Below are 22,948 nucleotides of genomic sequence, written 5' to 3'. Positions count from 1 at the left end.
TAGAATTAGTTACAAACAATCCCTTATTTCTAGTGTTATAATAATGAAAATCGCTATTAAGAGCAAAAAGGTGACGATTTTTGTGAACGTATATTAAATTTTCATAAATGTACTGACAATGAACAGTCATAATATTGATTTCCTTAAATTTTTCTTTGAGAGACTGTCTATAACCAAGCTGATATATAGCACGAACAGCTCTCTTTTGCAGAGCAGTACTAAGTTTGTTCTCAAAATAATTCGGGGCAGAGTCGACTGCACATACTTATTACAACGATTGATACGTTTCTTTGTACCGACCTCGTACGTTCGCGCGGGGCGACACGCACTATTAGTGCAGCCGCCTGGCACGCACTCAAGCGTATAAGCACACGCCTGTAATACGAGCCATCTGTCTTCTAAACTCTGTACTTGAGGTAGCACCACAATGTGATCTATCTGCCATCCCGATGGGATGTTTGGTCAAAGATTGTAAAAAAAGATTTGATAGTATGATGCCTGTAAGATCTATAAAATAAGATAACTAGTTAATAATTTTGATTGATTTTTGCTTTAGTATAATATCTTTGTAACGCTTTAGATTTAATCTGTAATGTTACATTGTATTTTTAATAAATGAATAAATATCAGGAAAAATTTAGTTTAGTAACGGCTTCTCTTTAAAGGTGCAATAGTATATTCTAAATTAAGATAATGTATATAATATATTCTGTTCCTTCGATTATGTATTTAATACGTACAATTTGCAGTCGACGATGTTCTAAAACTTATAAGATAATGTAGTTCGGATAAGTTCTAGAGATAAATCACTATTATGGTCATATGTGTAAGGAATCTTTATTCCTTTTGTAGGAGCGGTGTGAGACAATGGAATTGCAGACACGTAGAAAAACTTTGTCTTTTTACTATGACACAGGAACTGTGTATAACCCTCGTAGGAATCTCATAAATCTTTTTTCTACACTCTAAACTCTAAAGTGTATAGGACCAATCAATAGAATATTGATATCAGGCATATTATGTAGTTAATATTAAAATTTATAAATATAAAACACAGAGGTGGCATAGGAAATTTTATTCCTCAGTAACCACAATGTGATAAAAACCCTAATTGTAGGTATATCGTTGCAAAGCTTAAAATCGGGTTCTCCAAGGCCCGGACCCGAAGTTACGTTGAGCCCTATACAGTAGGAGACTTCTTTGCACAAGGTGCCAGCAAAATGGGAACAATAAAAGCATCTTTTCGACGACCTGTATAGCCGAGTGGTTAGCGATCCTACCTACTAAGCTAGAGGTCCCGAGTTCGAATCCCGGTAGGTGCAAACATTTATGATGAATATTGATATTTGTTTCCGAGTCATGGATGTTTAGATGTATTTATGTATGTTTAAGTAAGTATATTGTATTAAATATATCGTTGTCTGCCTACTGAGCTCGAAGTCCCGGGTTCGAATCCCGGTAGGTGTAAACATTTACATGATGTATATGGATGTTTGTTTCCGAGTCATGGATGTTTATATGTATGTTTAAGTATGACTGAATATTGTATTAATAATATCGTTGTCTTGTACCCATAACACAGGCTATATGCTTAATTTGAGGCAAGATAATTTGTGTTAAAGTGTGTCAATATTATTATCTTTTTCTGCCGTCAAGCAAAATATTCAAGCATAATTTGTGTATCTGTTTAAATGGTGTGGTAGCTAGAGATACTAATGCACTACAAAGACAACTTCTATTTCTCATGGTGACGAGCGCAATCGCCTTGAGTTTTTCCAAATTATTCTGAGCAGGACCGCATTATATTGGGCAGGGGCTATCAACTAGTATCAGCTGAATGGCTCGATGCTCTCCACACTTCTTAGCATAAAAATATATTCCTTTTGCTTGCAGTGACCATAAATTGGAACTCTTATTTTATCTTTGCTCAGTCTTAGAGTGTCCAATATCAAATCCTTTGAGCACTCTCTTTAGAAGAGTATGGTAGAAATGGACCCACATAATTTAAAAATTAACGAAACATCGTACATATGCATGTTAATATAAATTATAATTATACGTTTATTCGGTGTTTATATAAAAATTATTGAGATTCTAGGTTGTAGGAGTGAAAAGAAAGAAAACATTAAAGTTAGTTTAAAAGTTGGTGTGCACAAACGTAACGCTATGCCATAGAGATATTGTTGTAATGACATTTGACAGCCCTTGTCAGTTGTCATTTTATTAATACTTATCATGTTTATAGCTAAAGTTCACGTTTTGAAGTTGTTGTTAAACGCCAGTAAAAGTTAATTCAATGCCTATTAAATTAAATCAATACAGTCATTTATTTTATAAAAAACGAACAATAAGTGCATTAGGTACCTACCTACCTGTTACCATTCTTTCAACTAGCTAATTAACAATTGTAGGTACTTACGTACATTTGACTAAAAACCTGAATAGCTTGTTTTGTACAATAATTAAATTATATGAGAAATGATACAGTAAGCACTTATAATGTATCGGTAACAATAAACTCTACCCACACGTCTTGGTATAACTAATTCTAATAATTACTTAATTATATTTTGTTAATTTTTATTTTATTTTTTATTTATTAGGTATTTACAATCACTTACAATAATACACACAAATATAAAATATGAAGAATAAGTTAAGAATAAAACAGTTTTTTTTTTAAATTAATAAATGAGTAGGTAATATAGTGATACACAGTTACATTAATTTTCATATTATAATATTATTAAGGATTGCCAATGTTGGTGCATTTGCGTCTTGCGGAATTTGGCTAAGGAATCAGCAAATATGTCAATATCAGCTACGCTATAAGAATTTAAAATTTTATATAACCGTGGGACTGGGGAATTGGTACCTAGGATCAACAAAGTCGAGTAATAGGCTTACGTGGAATTCTAACTGGTACTCTTAGACAAAATTTATTTAGCAAATTGGGGCAGTCGATAAAGCCGTTTAACAGTTTATGAGTAAACAGAAGAGCCAGATTTTTATCTTTTTTCTCCCATTTTTTTAGACATACTTACCAATCGCTTTTTTGTTACTTTTATCCCGTTTATGAGTAAACAGAAGATCCAGATTTTTATCTTTACCCTCCCATTTTTTAGACATACTTACCATTTGCTTTTTTGTTACTTTTATCCCGTTCTAGAACTACAACTAAGTTTTCTCTATGTACGCATTCTCTATCAGTGGGTCACAAAATATATGCAAGCTTGTCATTCTCGTTAGCCTTTGGTCTACTCCCAGTGCTGTTGGATCTGTTTGCTGGGCTAGATTTTATACTTTATTTTGTATGGAATATCGCTATGGCATAAACTGTACGTCATGCTTTAAACTTAATTTACACACATCAAAAAAGTCTAAGCAACATGCATGATATTACAAATTTACCATTTATATTAATTAATTTCTAAGTCTTTATTCACTCAAAGTGCATAGGTATGTAAACTTTTTTGTTGTTGAAGACATACTGGTTGGTTGTATAAAAAATCGATTATGTTTTGTTTTTATCATAAAATTAATGAAAGGGAATTTGTTTGAATTTAAGTGCGTTTTATTGCTACATTTAGTCTTGATTTTATAATTTTGCCAACCATTTAAATAAAGTTAATTGAGACAAAATTGAATTGTTGGATATTCTTTACGTCATGGAGCGACGTCATTTGACGGCAAATGAAATGCAAAGAGCTGTAGGGATGTTGCAACGGGAAGTAATCAATTTCAGGTATCTCGGCATTTTGGCATTCATAGAAGTGTTATTTGTCGTCTTTGGCAGCGCTACGATAATACAAGGGTACCCGCTGAACACCAATCAGGCCGTAAAAGGAGTACAACCACTCGGCAAGATCGGTACATACAACCGCAAAATTCAAGTGGTGTTGATGTAAGTCCGCAAACTGTGCGAAATCGACTGTATGAGTACGGCCTACGAGCTCAACGCCCAATTAGGTGCCCACCGATACGTCACGGGAATCGCGCTCGTCGTAATGAATGGTGTAGAGAACGCAGAACACTGACCCAGGAACAATGGGATAAAAATATGTTTTCCGATGAGTCGCGATTTGGGTTTAGGTCTGATACAAGAAGGGTGCGAGTGTACTGACGGCCCGGAAATACTGAAAGGCTCAGGTGCATTCAGGAAGTTCATCCATACAGCGGCTCAACAGTTATGGTATGGGCGGGTATTATGAAGAACAGGCGAACTGAGCTCGTTTTTGTAAATGGAAACATGAACGCTGAAAATTACATTGAGGATATTCTCAGATCTTATGTCCATCCATTTGCACAAACCTTTGGCTCCGATTTTACGTTAATGCATGACAATGCGCGTTCACATACAGCTCGGCGAACCAGTCAATACTTGACAACGGAGAACGTGCGGGTATTGCCCTGGTCTGCACAATCGCCAGATCTCAACCCCATCGAGCACGCATGGGACATGCTCCAGAGACGTGTTTTGAAGGACTTGGACGGAGTGACAACAACGCAACAGCTGAAGGATTTGTTACAATTCCATTGGGAGCGAATACCGCAAGATGACATAAACAGTCTCATTAATTCAACGAATAATCGTTGCCGACAAGTTCTGAATAGTAGAGGAGGCCACAATTTGTATTAAATTATCCAATTCTTTCACAAATAATTAATTTTCTTTAGAAATTTCATTCTGTTAAAAAAATGTTTAGTTTAGTTTTTCAAACGATATTTATACTCACTCTTTGTTTGTGAACCGGATCTTGTGTCTGCAGAGTTTCCTCGCTATTGGTCCTACACGAATCTGGCGTTAGTCTGCGCTGGTCAGTCTGAGATGACAGAATCTGCATCTCCAACATTTGCTCCTGCCGAATGTCGTCGTTGTAATCCTGAAACAATTCCCCCCCTCAGATTGGAATAACCAGCTATTAAAAAAAAAGAAGTCAGCTGATTTTCTCCTAGCCGTTCTTCTCAGGTCTGAGGCATAAATTTTACAATAAGTGGTTAGATTTTGACGTTCAATTAGTGGTTTTAAATTATATTTTGTTATTCTATATTTAGCACGGGCGTGTGATAGATAACTCAAAAATAACAACCAAAAAATATGTTTTTGTAAGATTTACTGTGACTCATCGTAATCCTGAAACATTTTCCCCCCTCAGATTGGAATAACCAGCTATTAAAAAAAAAAAGAAGTCAGCTGATTTTCTCCTAGCTGTTCTTCTCAGGTCTGAGGCATAAATTTTACAATAAGTGGTTAGATTTTGACGTTCAATTAGTGGTTTTAAATTCTATTTTGTTATTCTATATTTAGCACGGGCGTGTGATAGATAACTCAAAAATAACAACCAAAAAATATGTTTTTGTAAGATTTACTGATGATAATAATAAATAAATATGGACGATGGTAATAAAAAGTTCTTGAACACATTAGTGGCTACCTTGGAAAACCTCGTCTGGGGCGCCTTAATTTATACCTGTCAAGTGGATAAGTAGCTTTATATTAATTTTAAGAAACTCGAGATTTTACTAAAGTTTTACCAGCTAGAAACACTTAATTTACTTGTTTCGTATTTAAAATTACTGGAATTCGAGAAATGCACAACGTTATTTAGAAAGCAATCTCTTGAAAGCAACATTATCGTAAGAACTAATTTAAAATGTAGAGTAGATAGTGCGGTTTCTGTGAAAATTGTTTGCAATAACACTTGTTTCTTTCAAAGTGAATGGGTAGATATACTTAAAGGATAGCGAAAATATCCCTATTAGTATTACAAATGCGAATGTAAGTTTGTTTCTTACGCCAGATCTTCTGAACCGATTTTGAATAAATTTGGTACAGCGATAGACTAGAGCTTGGGAAAGGACAAAGGCTCCATTGAATACCGGAAAAATCAATGTTTCCCTCAGGATTTGTGAAAAACGGAAATTCACGTCGATGAGCTATAACTATTATAATAGTAGGTTTAGTTTGCCACTGCAATCTTCCTCGAAATAAGATTCATATAAAACGGGAGCGAAAACGAGAACCGGAACTGGAGTTGGACATGATATAATCTTCATTTCCAAACTTGCTTATTATTTTTAAAAACCCTTTATCTACGCGGACGAATTCGCGGGCATCAGCTAGTATTTACATAAAATTGTTAATATCTAGGGGTTCGTGGATAGAGAAAGAAAGAAAGATGTTCATTGACGCCATTGAGAAGTCGTTAAACTCTTGAAAAAACAAGAGGGTTTTAAATACACTAGATACAAAAGAAAATAGACTGAATACGCACGCACAAAACACTGACACTAAGTAATTACTTTAATTGACGCACACTTTACATTTACTAAATAATTAATCACCTTCTATCTTTTACCTTTTCGAATTTATTCGCACTTGTAACTGAACTGCCTGACTGCAAATATATGACTGGAAACAATATTCGAGAACCTTCTAGGCAAGCCTAGCCAATGTTCTATTTTGACACATGAGTCTAGAATGTTCGATCTTCCACCTCTGTCCCATCATGCCGTACTTTTCATGCAGCCTAGAATTTTAACACTACAATGTTTCTTGATAAAAGGCGTATAACCAGTCCTGAAAATTGCTGAAGACGGGTTTAATAAAAATTGTACAAAGTACCTAGGCTTGCACTGAAAATGCCTGAAATAGCTTGATTCATTTTCAGCCTCCTAAAAATGAAAGCAATTATGTGTAACTTACAATTTTCTAGTATATGTTATAGTCTCTGTTACCCTAGTAGCTCACCATCGGAATAAGTTGATAAGTATGTAAGTATTCGTCCAAAGTGCGGTTTTAAAGGAACTTCTCACCACAATCTGGGAACTTAACTTTCTCAACGGATCATTCTTAAGTCGTGTGATAAAGGGACTTTTAGAAAACACGTTTGTTTTTGGCAAGAGAGTAAAGGCGGATAAGCAATCAAACAAGTACACCAGAAAGCTGGGTGCTGACCAAAAAGATTAGCTTTCGTTGGTGGAACGAAAGATCCAAAAAGATTTTTTGATCCAGCCAACTTGATGTTGAGAAGCTACGATACGGCTTGAGAGGTTACGTTGGGCTTTGTAGCCCGATTAAAAATACAAAGTAGCACGGAGACTTCTAGAAGGCTTAAAAGGCATAAAAGGCATTTATTTTCTCAAAATTGATTCCTTTAGTATTCTTTTTGATGTTATTTCTATTATACTAGACACTACTGCAGCTTCGGAAACAAATGGCGCTCTGAGGGAGAAAAAGCAGCGCATGAAACTTTCCCAGCATTATTTGCGCTCTTTTTATTCAATCCTAGCTGTCGGCGGAAACCTGGCAGGGCCAAACTTCGTTGGCTAGACGACGTTAAGCAAGTTCTCCAGCTCAAGCTCCTTTGAAAGCACAACATGGTATCGATTACAGCAGAGTAGAACCTTCTGGACAAAACACACTGTTGTAGTCCATCATTTTGAATTGGAATGTTAATATATAGATAGTATAAAATGCCGAATTTTGCCGGCCTTGCATGGCGTATAATCGTTCCAGCTTAGTAACTCATTCTATTTATTATTTCTTACGGCACTTATTTCTACCGTGAAGCAGTAATGTGTACTCAAGCGTTGTGTTTCGGTCTGAAGGGTGCTGAAATTATTGTGCAAATGAGACTAAACATCTTCTGTCTTAAGGTGACGGGCGCAATTGTAGTGCCGCTCAAAGTTATTGGTTTTTGCAAGAATCCTGAGCGAAACTGCATTGTTATGAGCAGGGCGTATCCTTCACCATCAGCTGAACATCCTGCTCGTATCGTCCTAAGTTGTCGTAAAAAAGTAAGTAAGTCATAAAAAAATTCTTACCGGAACTAAAAATCTTCTTAATTCAGCCAGCGCGTAGGCAATACGTGCATGCGCCTCAGCGGGCGTCGCAAATGCACTGATCTCCACGTGTAACTCTTCAGACAGATGAGCAAACTTTGGATCACCCGACATCCGAAGCTCTTCTTCCTGCATACATTATAAATTATTAATAATGAAAAAATAAGAGTGGTAAGTTAGATATTTAATAGGGTATAATATTGTAATTAATATTAAATTACTCTGATTATTCCAGGGAATAAAAATAGTACGGTCGATCTAATTCCATAGAATTAAAGCGAGTGTTCTTAACCAACGTGACTTAAAAGACCCAGTACAGTTTTTGTTTACTATTTTTTTCTTTAATATTGCTTACTTTACAGCGCTTCAGGTACCTTCAAACCACATCATAAGCTATTCCCCTCTTCCCGCGGAACTAAGTTCACGGCCGGCGTCTGCACAGAACAGATGTGTAAAGTAAGTTTGCCTCGATTCGAGTGTCTACATGAGTAATTTTTATGGTCACGTAAAGGCTATCCGATAATATAATGATTGCTCAGAAGAACATAGAAGTTAGTTAGTTAACACACATAACTCAGATTCTTGTCAGAGTTGAGATGATGACTGCCCAAACCCATCTTCTTCAGTTCTACCTTCACGTGCCTATTGATTCCTTACAGAGATCTGATTTGAGTGACGTGACACATTTTACGTTCTCTAAGGGTAATTCATTGAAAAGGAAATGAATATGCGATGAAATATCCAAGAAAACCAGTAAAACCAGATATTATTACTCTAGCTCAGAAACCTTTGGGTGAAGCATTGCTGGTGTTTTTGTTTCCCGATAGTTTTTGGGAAATATTGTAATATACACAAGTGCATTCAATAATCAAAAACTAAACTATTCAAGAGGTAGAGATTTTTTATAGATAAAAGAGGACAAATGAGCGTACGGGTCACCTGGTGTTAAGTGATCACCGCCGCCTACATTCTCTTGGAACACCAGTGGAATCACAGGAGCGCTGCCGGACTTTAAGGAAGGTATACGCACTTTTATTGAATGTACCCATGTCGTATCGTCGCGGAAACACCGTACAAGGAAGCTCATTCCACAGTTTAGTAGTTCGTGGATGAAAGCTCCTTGAAAAGCGCACAGTAGAGCCACACAACCAGATGCTGGAAATGATATCCTAATTTGTGGCGTGTCGTGCGAAGGAATTCGGCGGCAGGAATCAGGTGAAACAGCTCTTCGGAACACTCCCCGTGATAAATGCGGTAGAAGACTCACAATGAAGCGATGTCTCTACGCAACGCCAAGTGATCCAGCCTTGTTGATCCTTGATCCCTTTCTTGACAGAAATAAAATGATGCTTCCCGTTGTGACGTAGATTTTTTATCTATCACAAAGTTGTTACAATATCAAAAGGATACAATATTAAAACAAATAAACTGAATTCCTAATTAATTAAAGCTACAACATAGAGGCGATAACGACTGTACCTTTTGTCTATCTTTCATTGAACCTCGACCGAGCACGGCCATTTTGCACATCGTATCCTCCTGCAGACGTTTTAATGAGTTGCCTTTCGGTCCCAGCAGTTTGCCAACGAAATTAAACTGGGAAATAAAAAACATAATATTAAACCGAAGCTGTATTCACAAGTATTTACTCTGCCTCGACATATTCTGGAGAAAAATGTCGCGTAATACTTTCGTTTAAATTGAACCCTCAATATTCATGATATAATAAAGTTGACACAGACATGATATTGTTTTACTATTAATAGGATATGAATTCAGTATATTATATGTGCTTGTATACGAACAGATATTGTTATTTAGAATCCGGATTTCATGTTATTTGGTAGAGTTCTCGTGTTGTTCTCGTCATGCTCGCTTAATGCAACTGCTTGTGGCGGCGACGTGGTGCGGGCCATTCCCTTCCCTAAAATATGATCGAGGGAGGCGATGGCTGGTCCATGCGTCATGATCGTGAACGGGCGCTGCGTGTGGTGGCTGGATAATCCGCTAGCCGGGAAATCTGATTCATGTTTATTTCATCTTTTATTTTTTTTTTATTAAAGTTATTACATTTTTTTTATATAATAGCTAATAAAATGCTCGCATGATGCCTTTATTTTATTTACGGTATGTGTGGATTGATGCATCTACCGTATTGTAATTTTAACCCCTTATTCATAATAGTCTGCTAACTTAAAGCATTGCTAATTCTCACTCTGTCTTCTTCTATTGACCTAAGTCAGAATGAGAAAAAACACTCTTAAGCGGCTGTTTAAAGTTAGCGGACCATTATGAATAAGGGGGTAAGTATGTACTCAATAACTATAACTATGGTTTTACTTATTAATTTACATTTTTTGACGTACTCGTGTAAGGAATTTAGTAATTGATTTTGTGTATTTTGTTGCATGACTTTGCATATATTTTAATTGTAAAGATATGTGAATTTAATTGAAAATAAAAACCTGTAATAGCATTATTTTTTTAAAAGAGCAACCTTAGAGTTTCTTGCTCGTTCTTCTCTAAGGAAAACTGCCTTCCGAACGAGCTGTGTGAAAAAATTACATATTTCAAATGTAATGCAATTTATTGATTTTTTATGTCATGCGACAATCTCTTCTAAATGTCTAGTTAAATATATTCATTTCCAAACACTTGTGTCTATATAATAGTAAAGAAAAGTATGGAAAATTCTTATCTGTCTATTGTTTCAATTCAAGAGGTAGTTAGTGTGAAAGCAATATGAGTATAGAGAGATACAGCTAGTGAAATTAGTCGGCTTATGAGACATAACATCTCACACTAAGTTATGTATAAATGTGTCAGTTGAGTGTATACATTTATGTATATATATAACTTACGTTTATAATACATTTGTATGTTTATTTTTTTCCTATTGCATGTAAAGATACAACAAGGGATTTTGTAGTAATGGAGGACTTTGCCGGGTGCACTGCAGAAAGCGTTCTCACTGGCTTGTTCAATATGTAACCGCGTTTAAGATTCTGTTGGGGCTGACGTGGAGTTAGTGCCTCTAAAATTTTCGCCGTCTTGCGCTTAAAAGTGTTTATGTCCAACAGCTTCCCTAAGGTAATTACTGCCAGACTCGACTGCCCAATATAACGCCAGGTTAAAATCGTACACTAAGGAAAAAATATTACTAATATACTAAAAATTACGGATTTTGGAAATTTCCAACTAATAGGGGGTAAAACACGCATGATATTATATATATATATTACTATTAGTGTTTACTGTGATTGAAATACAACCAACGAGCGGTTGCGCTAGCACTTCTTCTATCGTGAGAAAAAGCTGAGTGTAAGGTTAGCATATACGAAAACCTCCTATACGCTCATAAAAATATTAGCCAATTTAAAAAGAATAGTGATGTACACAGTGTCAATACACGAAATAAACATAAAGTCGCAATTCCATCTACTAGGCTCCGTAAAATTGCTAAATCTTTTAAAGTGGATTGCGTTATATTTTATAATAAACTCCCAAATGAAATTAAAATATTACCTATTAAAAAATTTAAATGTGTCGTAAAAAATAAATTAACATCTAAGGCCTATTATAATGTGAAAGATTATTTGAATGATAAAGATAGTTGGAAATTATGTTCTAAATTTTGTTAATGAATATTGTTACTCATTTGAATGCTATTGTAACTTTTGTACTTCATCCTGACTTGCACTAAATAACTTATAAAGTTTTACAGTGAATAAAGATTTTTTGACTTTGACTTTGACTTTGCATAATCAATACCCATATATACCCATTCGCTCCACTGAGATAAAATAATACTTATAAGAAACAAGTATTATTGCAAACAATTTTCGCAGAAACCGCACTATATTCTCTACAGTTTAAATTAGTTCTTACGATAATGTTGCTTTCAAAAGATTGCTTTCAGAATAGCGTTGTGCATTTCTTGAATTCCAGCAATTTTAAATTTACTCGAAACAAGTAATTTAAGTGTTTCTAGCTGGTAAAACTTAAGTAAAATCTCGAGTTTCATAAAATTAATATAGAGCTACTTATCCACTTGAAAGATAACTTAAGGCGGGAAGACGAGGTTTTCCAAACTCAGGTAGGTTGCCACATAAGTATTCAAGAACTTGTTATTACCATAGTCGATATTTATTTATTATTATCATGTGAAAAACTAATTAAAACGTATTTTTGATTTTTGTATCACTAAGCTCTGGTACCTATTACGAGATAAGGCTAAAAGAAGTTATCCATCACGTGCCCGCGTTAAATATATGATAACAAAATAAAATTTAAAACCACTGATTGAACGTCAAAATCTAACCACTCATTTCAATGATGTTCTCTATTGACTCATTTAAAAAATTATGCCTCGGACCTGAGAAGAACGGCCAGAAGAAAATCAGCGGTAAATTTATATTAATTTAACGGCTGAAGTTATACTAAGCTTAAGATAAGACAGCCTAATTAGACGAGTGCTGAAGCCATTGAAAATGATAAAAAGTAAAATATAATAGTAGGATGAAACCTATTGGAAACAGAAGAGAATATAACAAAAATGAAAGGAAAAATAAATTACGGGCGATATTAGGTCGGGATGTGGAAAAGGAGGGTGTTTTGAGGTAAAAAACGGCTTATCTCGATTTTCGGCAAAACTACAAGTCCTATGGAAAAAAGTCACAATTGCAAAGTTGTAGGTAATAAAAAGATCTACAACTTTTGTAGTTACAAATTTTTCACATAACTTCAAAATTTATGTGAAAAATTCAGAAAACCGAGTTATTGGTTTTTTATTTTTATCTTTTCCAAAACTATTTTTTTTTTCACTAAATTTGGTGAAAATGTACCTTCTTATGTCCGAAATAAATCCCAATCCACGGGGAGTGCGGGAATTGAACAGATGTCCTAATTAGCGACATACATCGTGAGACAAGTGCAATACATAATATAATCTTATACAGTCCACTTTAACATAAGCAATCAATGCATAATTTATACATAAACATACTATTATATTATATATATTTTCATTTCATTTTATATACATTCAAAATCCCTGTACTCTATCCATGTTCAACTTTTAAAATGAAACATAAAGCAACGGCGAGTCAGGATACACTTTAACTAAAACATTTAACTACTACAAAGAAAATCACGAGACATTTCAGAGTAAATCACGAGGATGTCTGCTCCCTCACATTCGTGCTGAGACGAAATAAAAAACTGTTTACTTTCAACAATACACAGGCTTGAGTTTTAACGCCAACTACAGAGAAAGTACTTTACATAGTGAATATAACTGTAGTTTACTTATTTTAATTATTTTCCGTTATTTGAATGAATAAATAACATTTAATATAATAACATTGACACACTTTTTACACAAATTATCTTGCCCCAAGTTAAGCTTATAATATAGCCTGTGTTATGGGTTACAAGACAATGATATATTTAATACAATATACTTACTTAAACATACATAAATTCATATAAACATACATTTAAACATCCATAAGTCGGAAACAAACATCCATATTCATCATATAAATGCTTGCACCTACCGGGATTCGAACCCGGGACCTCTAGCTTAGTAGGTAGGATCGCTAACCACTCGGCTATACAGGTTTTAAAATAGTTGTAAAAATACTAAAGAAACATGTAATTATGCAGGAACCATTACATAATGATTATGATACATTACGGACAAAAATTTCCGACATCTTAGTTTTATCTTAGAACCTACATATATCAAAGAATATCTTATATATAAAATTATCGTGTCACAATGTTAGTTACCTAACTCCTCCGAAACGGCTTTACTGATTTTCACCAAATTATGAGTGCATATTGAGTAGGTCTGAGAATCGGGCAACATCTATTTTTCATCACCCTAAATGTTAAGGGTGGTCCACGCCAAATTTTTTTTGTTTTTTTTTTTTATTTGTTTGATTATGAATCAGCTTTAAAAAATACATACAAAGTCAAGTTTTCACCCATCTACAATCAACAGTTACTTTTGTATCGCGATTTTAATATCGTCAATACAACGTTTGCTGGGTCAGCCAGTGTAATATAATATAAAGATAGATATAATTATGCTGTCGCAGGCTTTTTTGTAGGACAATTAAAACTAAACATTTACTGCCTTATTCATAATAAAATGCTTTTCGAAGGTATAAAGCTATATTAGTTAAAACGTGTTTTAAGCCTATCGAAAGTTCGATAAAATTCCTTATTCATATTCGTTAGATAAATCTACCATAACTAATACGTCTCTATAGCACGCAATGTTGCCATTTTGTACAAAAAAACACGATTATAACTAATTTAATGAGGAATTGTCAATGGAAACAGATATCTTTTCAATGTCAATGGCTTGTCAGTTGTCAAAAGTCGATGTCAAAATAATTTCAAACTTCAAAAATCAAAGTTTTGAAGTAGTCGATTGTCAATCTATGACGGATATCCAACAACTTTGCGCGGGAAGCTATTTATCACATTATTTAACAAACAGCTGATCGATGTCGGCCATGTTTTTTTGCGTTCGAGTGCTTTAAATAGGTTTATAGAAGGGAACTAGCTACTATAAGTCACGTCAGCTTTATTGAAGAGATTATGAGCGTTTTAGCTCTAATATGCGATTATGAATATCATTTTTTAACAAGCGTATATTAGCGATGTTTTAAATCTCCGCTAAGTTATTATGAATAAGACGGTTACATTATTAAATTTCACATTATATACGAGTAACTCTAACGGATTATTTTATTTTCAAGCAAAGGGAAAGTAATAAAGGCTAGAAATCAATTTTAGTAAATGAGATACAGTTAAATTTATTTCGAATCTGAAATTCAAAAACATAGAACTAGTTCTCGCAATGTAAATCAATCGGAAGTTCACTTCCCACTGGGGTTCTCGGATGTCTCCCTCGTGACCCCACTGCGGGTAATTGGCGGCTGAATAGACGTCGGCCACGATATTTACAAGTGAAATATAGCCTCGCCGAAATTTCTATAATATATTCACAAGATATGCTGAAGTTAGTAACGCAAATCTAGTTGATGTTTTTGGGAAATGATAAAATAATAACTGGATAATACGTCTCTAATTCATATTCAAATATTTTTATTCCAAATAGCATTAAATAATTTTTTGAACGTTAAAAACCTACTACCATTAATAAAAAATTTATGCCTCAAACCTCAGCTGGCTTCTTACAATGCAGTGCCACGCACGATTCTTCTGGCACTACAATAACGCTCGTCACCTTGAGAAATAAGATGTTAAGTCTCATTTGTCCAGTAATTTGAGGGGCTGCTGAAAACCAGTGTTGTGTTGGTGTCTTCTGCACTGACCAACAATATACTGAGTCAGCTCCTTTTAGCAGGGAATCACGGTTATTTAATATTTTGTTTTTGTTTATATTTTAATAATTTTTGTTACATTTAATTTAATTTACTACTTTAAGATTACTACTGTAAATTGAAGGTGTGTGTTTTACTGTTAATAAAGTGTTTCTATTCTATTCTATTCCAATTTCACTAGATACGGCCGCGGCGTCCTTTAGACCGAAACACAGTAATGCTTACACAATCCTGCTTCACGGCGGAAATAGGCGCTTGTAACGCATTTGTGTAACTAAATAAACTTTTTTAACAATTCAAAACAACATTTTATTTTCTTTACATTTTCGTGTTTTAAGGAATATACCTCGACCAATAAAAAATTTACTAACTCGTCCTAACCGAGTAGTAGGCATTACTAGTTTATGTTTGTCCTAACGCTCTACACAACTATGGAAACATCAAAGCCAACCGTAAGATAGCTAAATGCTTACATATGGCTCCGTCTGTTCCTTGTAGATCTGAATGAGCGACATCTCAAATTAATTTACTTATAAGCAGTTAATGGGATAGAGCTGGATATCAACTGAACATTAGATGACCCCACAACTCGAGCGTTGATAAAATAAGTAGTGGAAGTAGCAAGAAACTCATTGCCACTCTTTTAAATCAAGATTTACATTTGCATCGTTTTACAAATCATTTCAATTACAATAAACGTGCTATTACTATTATTGTTTTTATATATTATTACTAGCTGACCCAACAGACGTTGTTCTGTAGATAATAAAAAAATACTGTTTTATAGGAATTTGTCAATAATATTTCAAAACATCAAGAATTATTTCGTAAAACATGCTACCTGTTGTAATAGTGAAATTGTTTCACAGCGGAACTGTCAAACCGTGTGTCCGTAAATTCTCTCATAGAAAATATGTCCATACAAAACAAATATTAAAAATATAAATAGTTATGGGTCCCAAATCGAAATAAAAACTATCCTATATCTCAAGTTGGACTAAACTGCACTCCATGAAGTAGTCCCTATTTAAATCCGTTCATTAGTTTAGGAGTCCATCGCGGACAAACAACGTGTCACGTAATTTATATATATTAAGATTATTGTTACAATATAAATTAGTATATCATCCCCACCATCTGGATGCCTGGCGGTCCTCTACAGTGCGGTTTTCAAGGAGCTTTCTTCTACGTACTACAAAGCTGTGGAATGAGCTTCCTGGTGCGGTGTTTCCGGGACGATACGACATGGGTACCTTCAAAATAAGGGCGTACACTTTTCTTAAGGGCCGAAAACGCTCCTGTGATTCTTCTGGTGTTGCAATAAAATGTGGGCGGCGGTGATCACTTAACACCACGTGACCCGTAAGCTCGTTTGTCCTCCTATTCCATAAAAAAATAAAGGAGGAGTCTATTAATAAAATTTAAGAGATTTAACCGAATGAAGCCTTCATCTGTCAATTGCTTTCAGCAACCTTTGGTTCAACCAATTGAGATACATTGTAATTAACACTTTGGTTGAATATTGTAATAAACGGGTCGATAACTGAATGTACGTATCGAGTGGTTGCATAACTGTTTTTCGTTATGTAACTTTTTCTCCCTGTCCACTCTACTGCAAGCCGCGTAAAGTAACATCTCTTCAATAAAATGCTAAAAAGGAATGAGTGTTTATTTTCTTTAGAAGTTAAATGTAAATTTTCGTGTCTCGGGCCCGTTTCCTCAGTTATTTTCATCATCTCTATGATTGTTTGTAGTATTTTTGAAGCATTTCTCGCGTGGGAAGCATTCCAATAATTTTATTCTGACTGAGCTGACACTATAATGTATAACGGACGGCTTCGTTAAAACGGCGAGAAGATAGAAGGCTGTCAAATTGGGCCCGTCAAAATATCTATATTATAATAATTAAAGTGAAAACTTTATACCCCTTTTTTACAAATTGCTTGAACGGATCTACGTGAAATTAACCACAGTTAAAGTTTATATGGAGAAGAAGAAGTTCTTTTTCTTATATAAAATGCCTTACAAATACGTTATATTAATTAAAACAAATATTACACACACAACCAGTGGGCAACACAACAGCGCCTATTTCTACTGTGAAGCAATAATGTATAAACATTATTATGACGAGCGCAATTGTAGTGCCGCTCAGATTTTTTGGGGTTTTACAAGAATCCTGAGCGGCACTGCATTGTTATGGGCAGGGCGTATTAATTACCAGTATCAATAATCAGCTGAACGTCCTGCTCTTCTCGTCCCTTATTTTCATTTAAAAAAAACAACTGCTTGAATGACAGAACAAACACACAAATAATATATTATGGCGGTATATATAGTCTTTGACAAATAAACCATTGTAAAGTTGAAGCTTAAAATTAAATGAATTTTGGTCGAATTTTGACCTCCGGGCTATACCACTGGGCGATACCACTAGTATTATATATTAAAATCGAAAACACATTTATTATAGCCTACCTACTAAGCTAGAGGTCCCGGGTTCGAATCCCAGAAGGTGCAAGCATTTATATGATGAATATGGATGTTTGTTTATATAAATATATCGTTGCCTTGTAACCCATAACACAGGCTATATATGTTTAATTTGGGGCAAGATAATTTATGTAAAAAGTGTGTCACTATTATTATCCCACTCGTAGAGTGCCAACGTCTTTTGACGTTAGGTATACAGAGAGCTTTGGGAAAAAGAAGTTCTTGGAAACGGTTGAACACATGTAAGTTGTTTGTGATAACATTTTAAGGCAATATTCTATAATTCTTATTAACTAGATATTTTCGCGTGAGTCGAAATGATAGGAGTGAACCTATATACCTATCATTTGGTAGGTACGCCCGAAGTACGTACAATAATATTATTAAGATTAAAATTCGCTGTGTCAAACGATTCGGCGTTGGAAGTAAGTGGAAAGAAAAGTTCTAAGCAAATTTATTCAAAACCTTTAAAAGGAACTTTAACAACCAAAAAACCGTAAAATTGTGGTTAAAAGTAAGACAAAGCCGATTTATTTTTCTTTTCAAGTCTCGACTTATACAAATACCCACTGTTTAAGCTTCGGCATTACAAAAACTCTTACAACGGAGTGAACTGGCAATAAATTTCATATTTAATTCTAGTCAAGTAATATTTTGTACCATAATCTTCTACAAACCGGTTACCTTGACACGTGATATGTTAAGTTTGTTAAGTCCAGTAATTTAGTGAGCTGCAGTGTCCTTCGAAATGTAAAACAACTGTTTTGCGGTTGCAACTCTAGGATTGTGGTATTTAACATAGACACACATTTTTATTTATATTTTTTTTTTTTATTTACCGAGCTTAGTACGTTAGTTAGTAAAATATTTAAATGTTCTTAGTGAACATAACTCTATTCTGTGTCTGTTCGAATAATACATGAAAATCTAAAGTTTTGCAGATTCTTTGCACAGGATGCCGGCTAGATTATGGACCTTTATCTGCCGTGAAGCAGTCATGTGTAAGCATTATTTTGTTTCGGTTTGAAGAGCGCCGCAGCTACTGAAATTACTGGGCAAATGAGACTTAATACCTTATGTCTTAAGGAGACGAGCGCAATTGTAGTGCCGGTCAGTATTTTTGGGATTTTCAAGAATCCTGAGCGGCACTAGATTGTAATGGGCAGGGCGTATTAATAACCATCAGCTGAACGTCTTGGCTCATCTCGTCCCATATTGTCATAAAAGCTTTTAATATGGTGTAATTTTTTGGCTTTGTTTTTAAACGACGTTATTGTGCTATAAACTAAACAATATTTACGTAATAAAACCAACCGCCATACCTGTGATAGCAAATATCAAAGTTCTTTCAAAACGTGAAAATATCAAGATAAATTTGATGGCATATGGCAACCCCAACACGTACCCACAAGAAATCCGCTAATTTTGAACCCGCGGCTAGAAAACGAGACTTGTACGTGATTCTGGCAACCCAACACGAGATATCTTCACGTACAATGCTTCTAATGAATCAACCTTAATATGAAAACTATTGTACACGAAAAAGGTTCGATACTAGAAAACATTTTGGAGCTATATTGTTCAATCTTGCAACAAAGGACGCAATCAATTCAATTGTTATAAATAGTGGAGTATAATATTTGGTAAATTATGTTGAAACATTTTCTCAACCACAACAAATTACTAAAACCTCGTAGTATATTTTTTCATATATTATAATCAAAATACTTGAAAACTATCAAAATTATCCAACTATACACAGTTTCTGAAGTTAACACTTCTTTAGTTATGCAATGTATGAAAATTGATGCGTCAAAATTACTCAAACGTTTTGACTTACTTGTGAGTATATAAAAGATATGATTAATCTTAGAGAAACTCAAATGAGACCACAATTAGCGTCTGTTCATTTCATTTTTTCATAAAAAAGCACTGCTATTACTGACAAAATGGAAAATTATTTAAAAATCCTAACAGATGTGTGATATATTATGTAATCGAAGTGTGATATTCGGGAAGAGTCTCGGCTATCTACGATGTAAAAGGAAGTTAAACAGTCAAAGGACATGATGTCTGCCCTGGACTGGTCTGTTTCTAGGAGCGGAGCTGTTCCAAGCAGTCGTGGAAAATGCTCGTATCGCCATTAATCTATCAAGCTGTATTACTGAGACAGTTATGTATTGTTTAATAATTATTGCCATTTTAGAGATATATTGTTATAGTAAATTTTAATGAAATTATTGGGCTAATGGGACTTGACATCTCAAGTGATGAACGCAAATACGATGCCTCTTAAAATTTTGGATTCAATCAAAAATCGAGGGCGGGACTGAATTGTAATCGGCCTGCTCATTACAACATTTTCTCATCAAAAAGTAACAAATTGAATTGTTTTTAAATAATATTTTTGATTTATTATTCTTATTAATTATAATTCTTCTACTCTACTATTATACTTATATCCTACTCTTCGAGCTCAAAAATATAATTTCAAAGAGTTAGCTGTTCTGTTGCTTGTTTTTTGTTTTTTTTCAAACGGCAATAATTTATGAATGAATGAACCGATTTTCACGCGGTTTGCGGCATCGTAGTTTTTGAGAAATACTCGTAAATCGAATTTGAATTGATCAAACTTGGAATTTCAAGGTAATTCCGAAATTAACTTGGTTTTCTTTCGTCAACGATAACTCACGAATGAATCAACCGATTTCACCGGTTTGATGATGATCGACGTAGTTTTTTGATGTCAAGAGCTGATTAGTTTTTGGAATTCATCGGTAAAGCAGTTAATAAGTTATTCCAAAAAAAACACATATGTATTCAAAATCTACGTTTGGTCAAGGCCTTTCGATTGGCGCCAACCGCGATGAATTTTGGTCGAGCCATCCAAAAGTTATAAGATGTTTACATACATACAGACACACGGACATCGCGGGAATAGTCAGGGAAGCTTCCTAGGTCCTTAAAACGTCGAGATCTGATGAAAACTCGATTTTTGAAAAACTGGGTAAAACCAATACCGAATTTTCGAAAGTTTTAAATTTTCTTAGCGGGAAATTAAAAATCAATTTCTATTTTTTTATCAATATGGACGTCTATCCATCATTTGTAAATATTATATTTATTATTATTACAGTCATTAGAATTTCGTTGTTGGAGCATCTCATTGGGTCCCAAAGAGATATAAATCTTGTGCGAATTATTCCGAGAAAGGCGGGTATTCCGCTCTCGCAAACATAATTGTAGCACAATATTTGGGAAGTTTCATAAGAGCTCGATAAGAATCATAATATTGGACTCTTTGTGAAATTAAGGTGTTGTTTGCGTACTTACGTTTATGTTGTAAATGTTACTACAACATATTAAATGACTTAATAATATCACAGATTAGAAATGGAGCGACCACTCTCAGGCTCTCAGAAATTTAAAAAAAATATTACAGTAACGATATGATAAGCCCGCTGTGTTTTTTGCACCCTTTCTTGTCAGCTGTCTCTTTTTTATGAAAATAGGGGAAGAGACGAGCAGGACGTTCAGCTGATGGTAATTGATACGCCCTGCCCATTACAATGCAGTGCCGCTCAGGATTCTTGAAAAACCCGAAAATTACGGAACGGCACTACAACTGCGCTCGTCACCTTGAGACATAAGATGTTAAGTCTCATTTGCCCAGTATTTGCAAGAGCTAAGGCGCCCTTCAGACCGAAACACAGTAATGCTTACACATTACTGCTTCACGGCAGAAATAGGGGTAGTTGTGGTACCCATAATCTAGCTGGCATGATCATGCATCTGTCTTAGGCACATTTTTCGTTTAAAAGGGATTTAAAATCTTGGTTTGGATAAAAATATTTGAATTTCTATAACTTGCTATCATTTGTCCACTATTTTCTTTAAAAACAGCGAAATAGTAGCTGGTCTAGTTTCAGACATTGAAAGTTAAAACATTGAATTATATATCGAGTTCACACGATCCGTAACTTATCGACAAAGTTCTAGCTTCCCTCACTGGAATCCCGATTTCAAACAGTGCAAAAACTGTCAATGTAACCGGGGATTCTCCTCCATTCATTCCTTTTATTCAACGCAGTCTTTTGTTCTGGCGATTTACCTGTCTCCGCTAACTTACGCTTTGCATCTAAATGAATCGGAATTACTTTCTCTCACTTCTCAGACTAGTATCACGGACAAGTAAAAAAATAAGGACTCTGTGTGACCTTACATAACAGTGTAGCACCAAAACAAGCCGATTAACGTGTAAATACATAGCCCCACGCACGAACTTACACTACTACAGGCCGATTGGCGGCCATTATGAGAATTGTCATCGTCTGTGACAGATCAGTTTGCGTCTCAATAAAATATTTTTAAAATGCCATCGTGCGTTATCAAAAAGTGTAAAAACGATACTTTATAATTAGTATTTATAGCCATATATGATTAATTAAGGGAGAAAAAATTCTGTAACTAGTATCCTCCGCAACCGCACACACACTAGCATAACGGTGCTTCACTTGCTAATATCATGGCGCGGAGTCCTCCTTTTTATACTCGTCCGTGACTAGTATAAATATAATTAATAGATCACACAAGCCTATCTAAGTCAAAATCAAAGTCAAATAAACTTTAGTCAATTAGGCTTAAACTAAGCGCTTTTGAGTCGTCACTATAAATATTTATTTTAAACTCTAGCATATGTTCGGAAAAAGTAGAGCTCGTGAGAAGAACAAACAAGAAACTCAAAGGCCATTCTTTTTAATCAATAGAGTATTTAACAACGGCTGTAATTTACACAACAAATTAGTTTGGATGGTTAATCTTTATAAGTTTATGTTAATTGTAATTAATCGTGTTCAATGTTAAAAGAGGTTTAAGTATGAAATATTTTAAAAAATGCAATCCTACTAATATTATAAATGTGAAAGTTTGTATGTCTGGATGTATGTTTGAACTTCTTTAACGCAAAATCTACTGAATAGATTTTGATGAAACTTTACAGTAATATAGCTTACACACCAGAATAACATATAGGCTATAATTTATAAAACTATAGTGTGAATTATACGAAATATAAAAGAAGTGTGATTGTTACTAATGAATACAACTAGCGCCATCTATTATCAACTAGCAAGAAAAAGATCAATACAATTTATATGGCAAATCAACGTTTGCCGGGTCAGCTAGTAAAGAGTAAATTGTATAAATATAAATTTTCGTATATCGGATGCATCAACCTTTAGAGTGTGAAT

General features: G+C 34.6%; 1 protein-coding gene across 4 annotated transcripts in view; it reads right to left on the bottom strand.

Annotated features, from left to right (window-relative positions):
- LOC126969930 (KH domain-containing, RNA-binding, signal transduction-associated protein 2-like) overlaps positions 1-22,948 on the bottom strand; it is a 212,448-nt gene that overhangs the window by 24,946 nt on the left and 164,554 nt on the right. For all 4 annotated transcript variants that reach the window (XM_050815566.1, XM_050815568.1, XM_050815567.1 and 1 more), the window contains exons 4-6: positions 9,325-9,441; positions 7,828-7,974; positions 4,737-4,883 (exon numbers count right to left, since the gene is read on the bottom strand). In XM_050815566.1, coding sequence (XP_050671523.1) covers positions 4,737-4,883; positions 7,828-7,974; positions 9,325-9,441 — 411 coding nt within the window. The remainder of the gene's footprint in view (positions 1-4,736; positions 4,884-7,827; positions 7,975-9,324; positions 9,442-22,948) is intronic.

The sequence above is a fragment of the Leptidea sinapis genome, chromosome 19 (genome assembly GCF_905404315.1).
Source record: "Leptidea sinapis chromosome 19, ilLepSina1.1, whole genome shotgun sequence".
NCBI classification, from domain to species: Eukaryota; Metazoa; Arthropoda; class Insecta; order Lepidoptera; family Pieridae; genus Leptidea; species Leptidea sinapis.
This window is presented reverse-complemented; position numbering and strand designations above follow the sequence as displayed.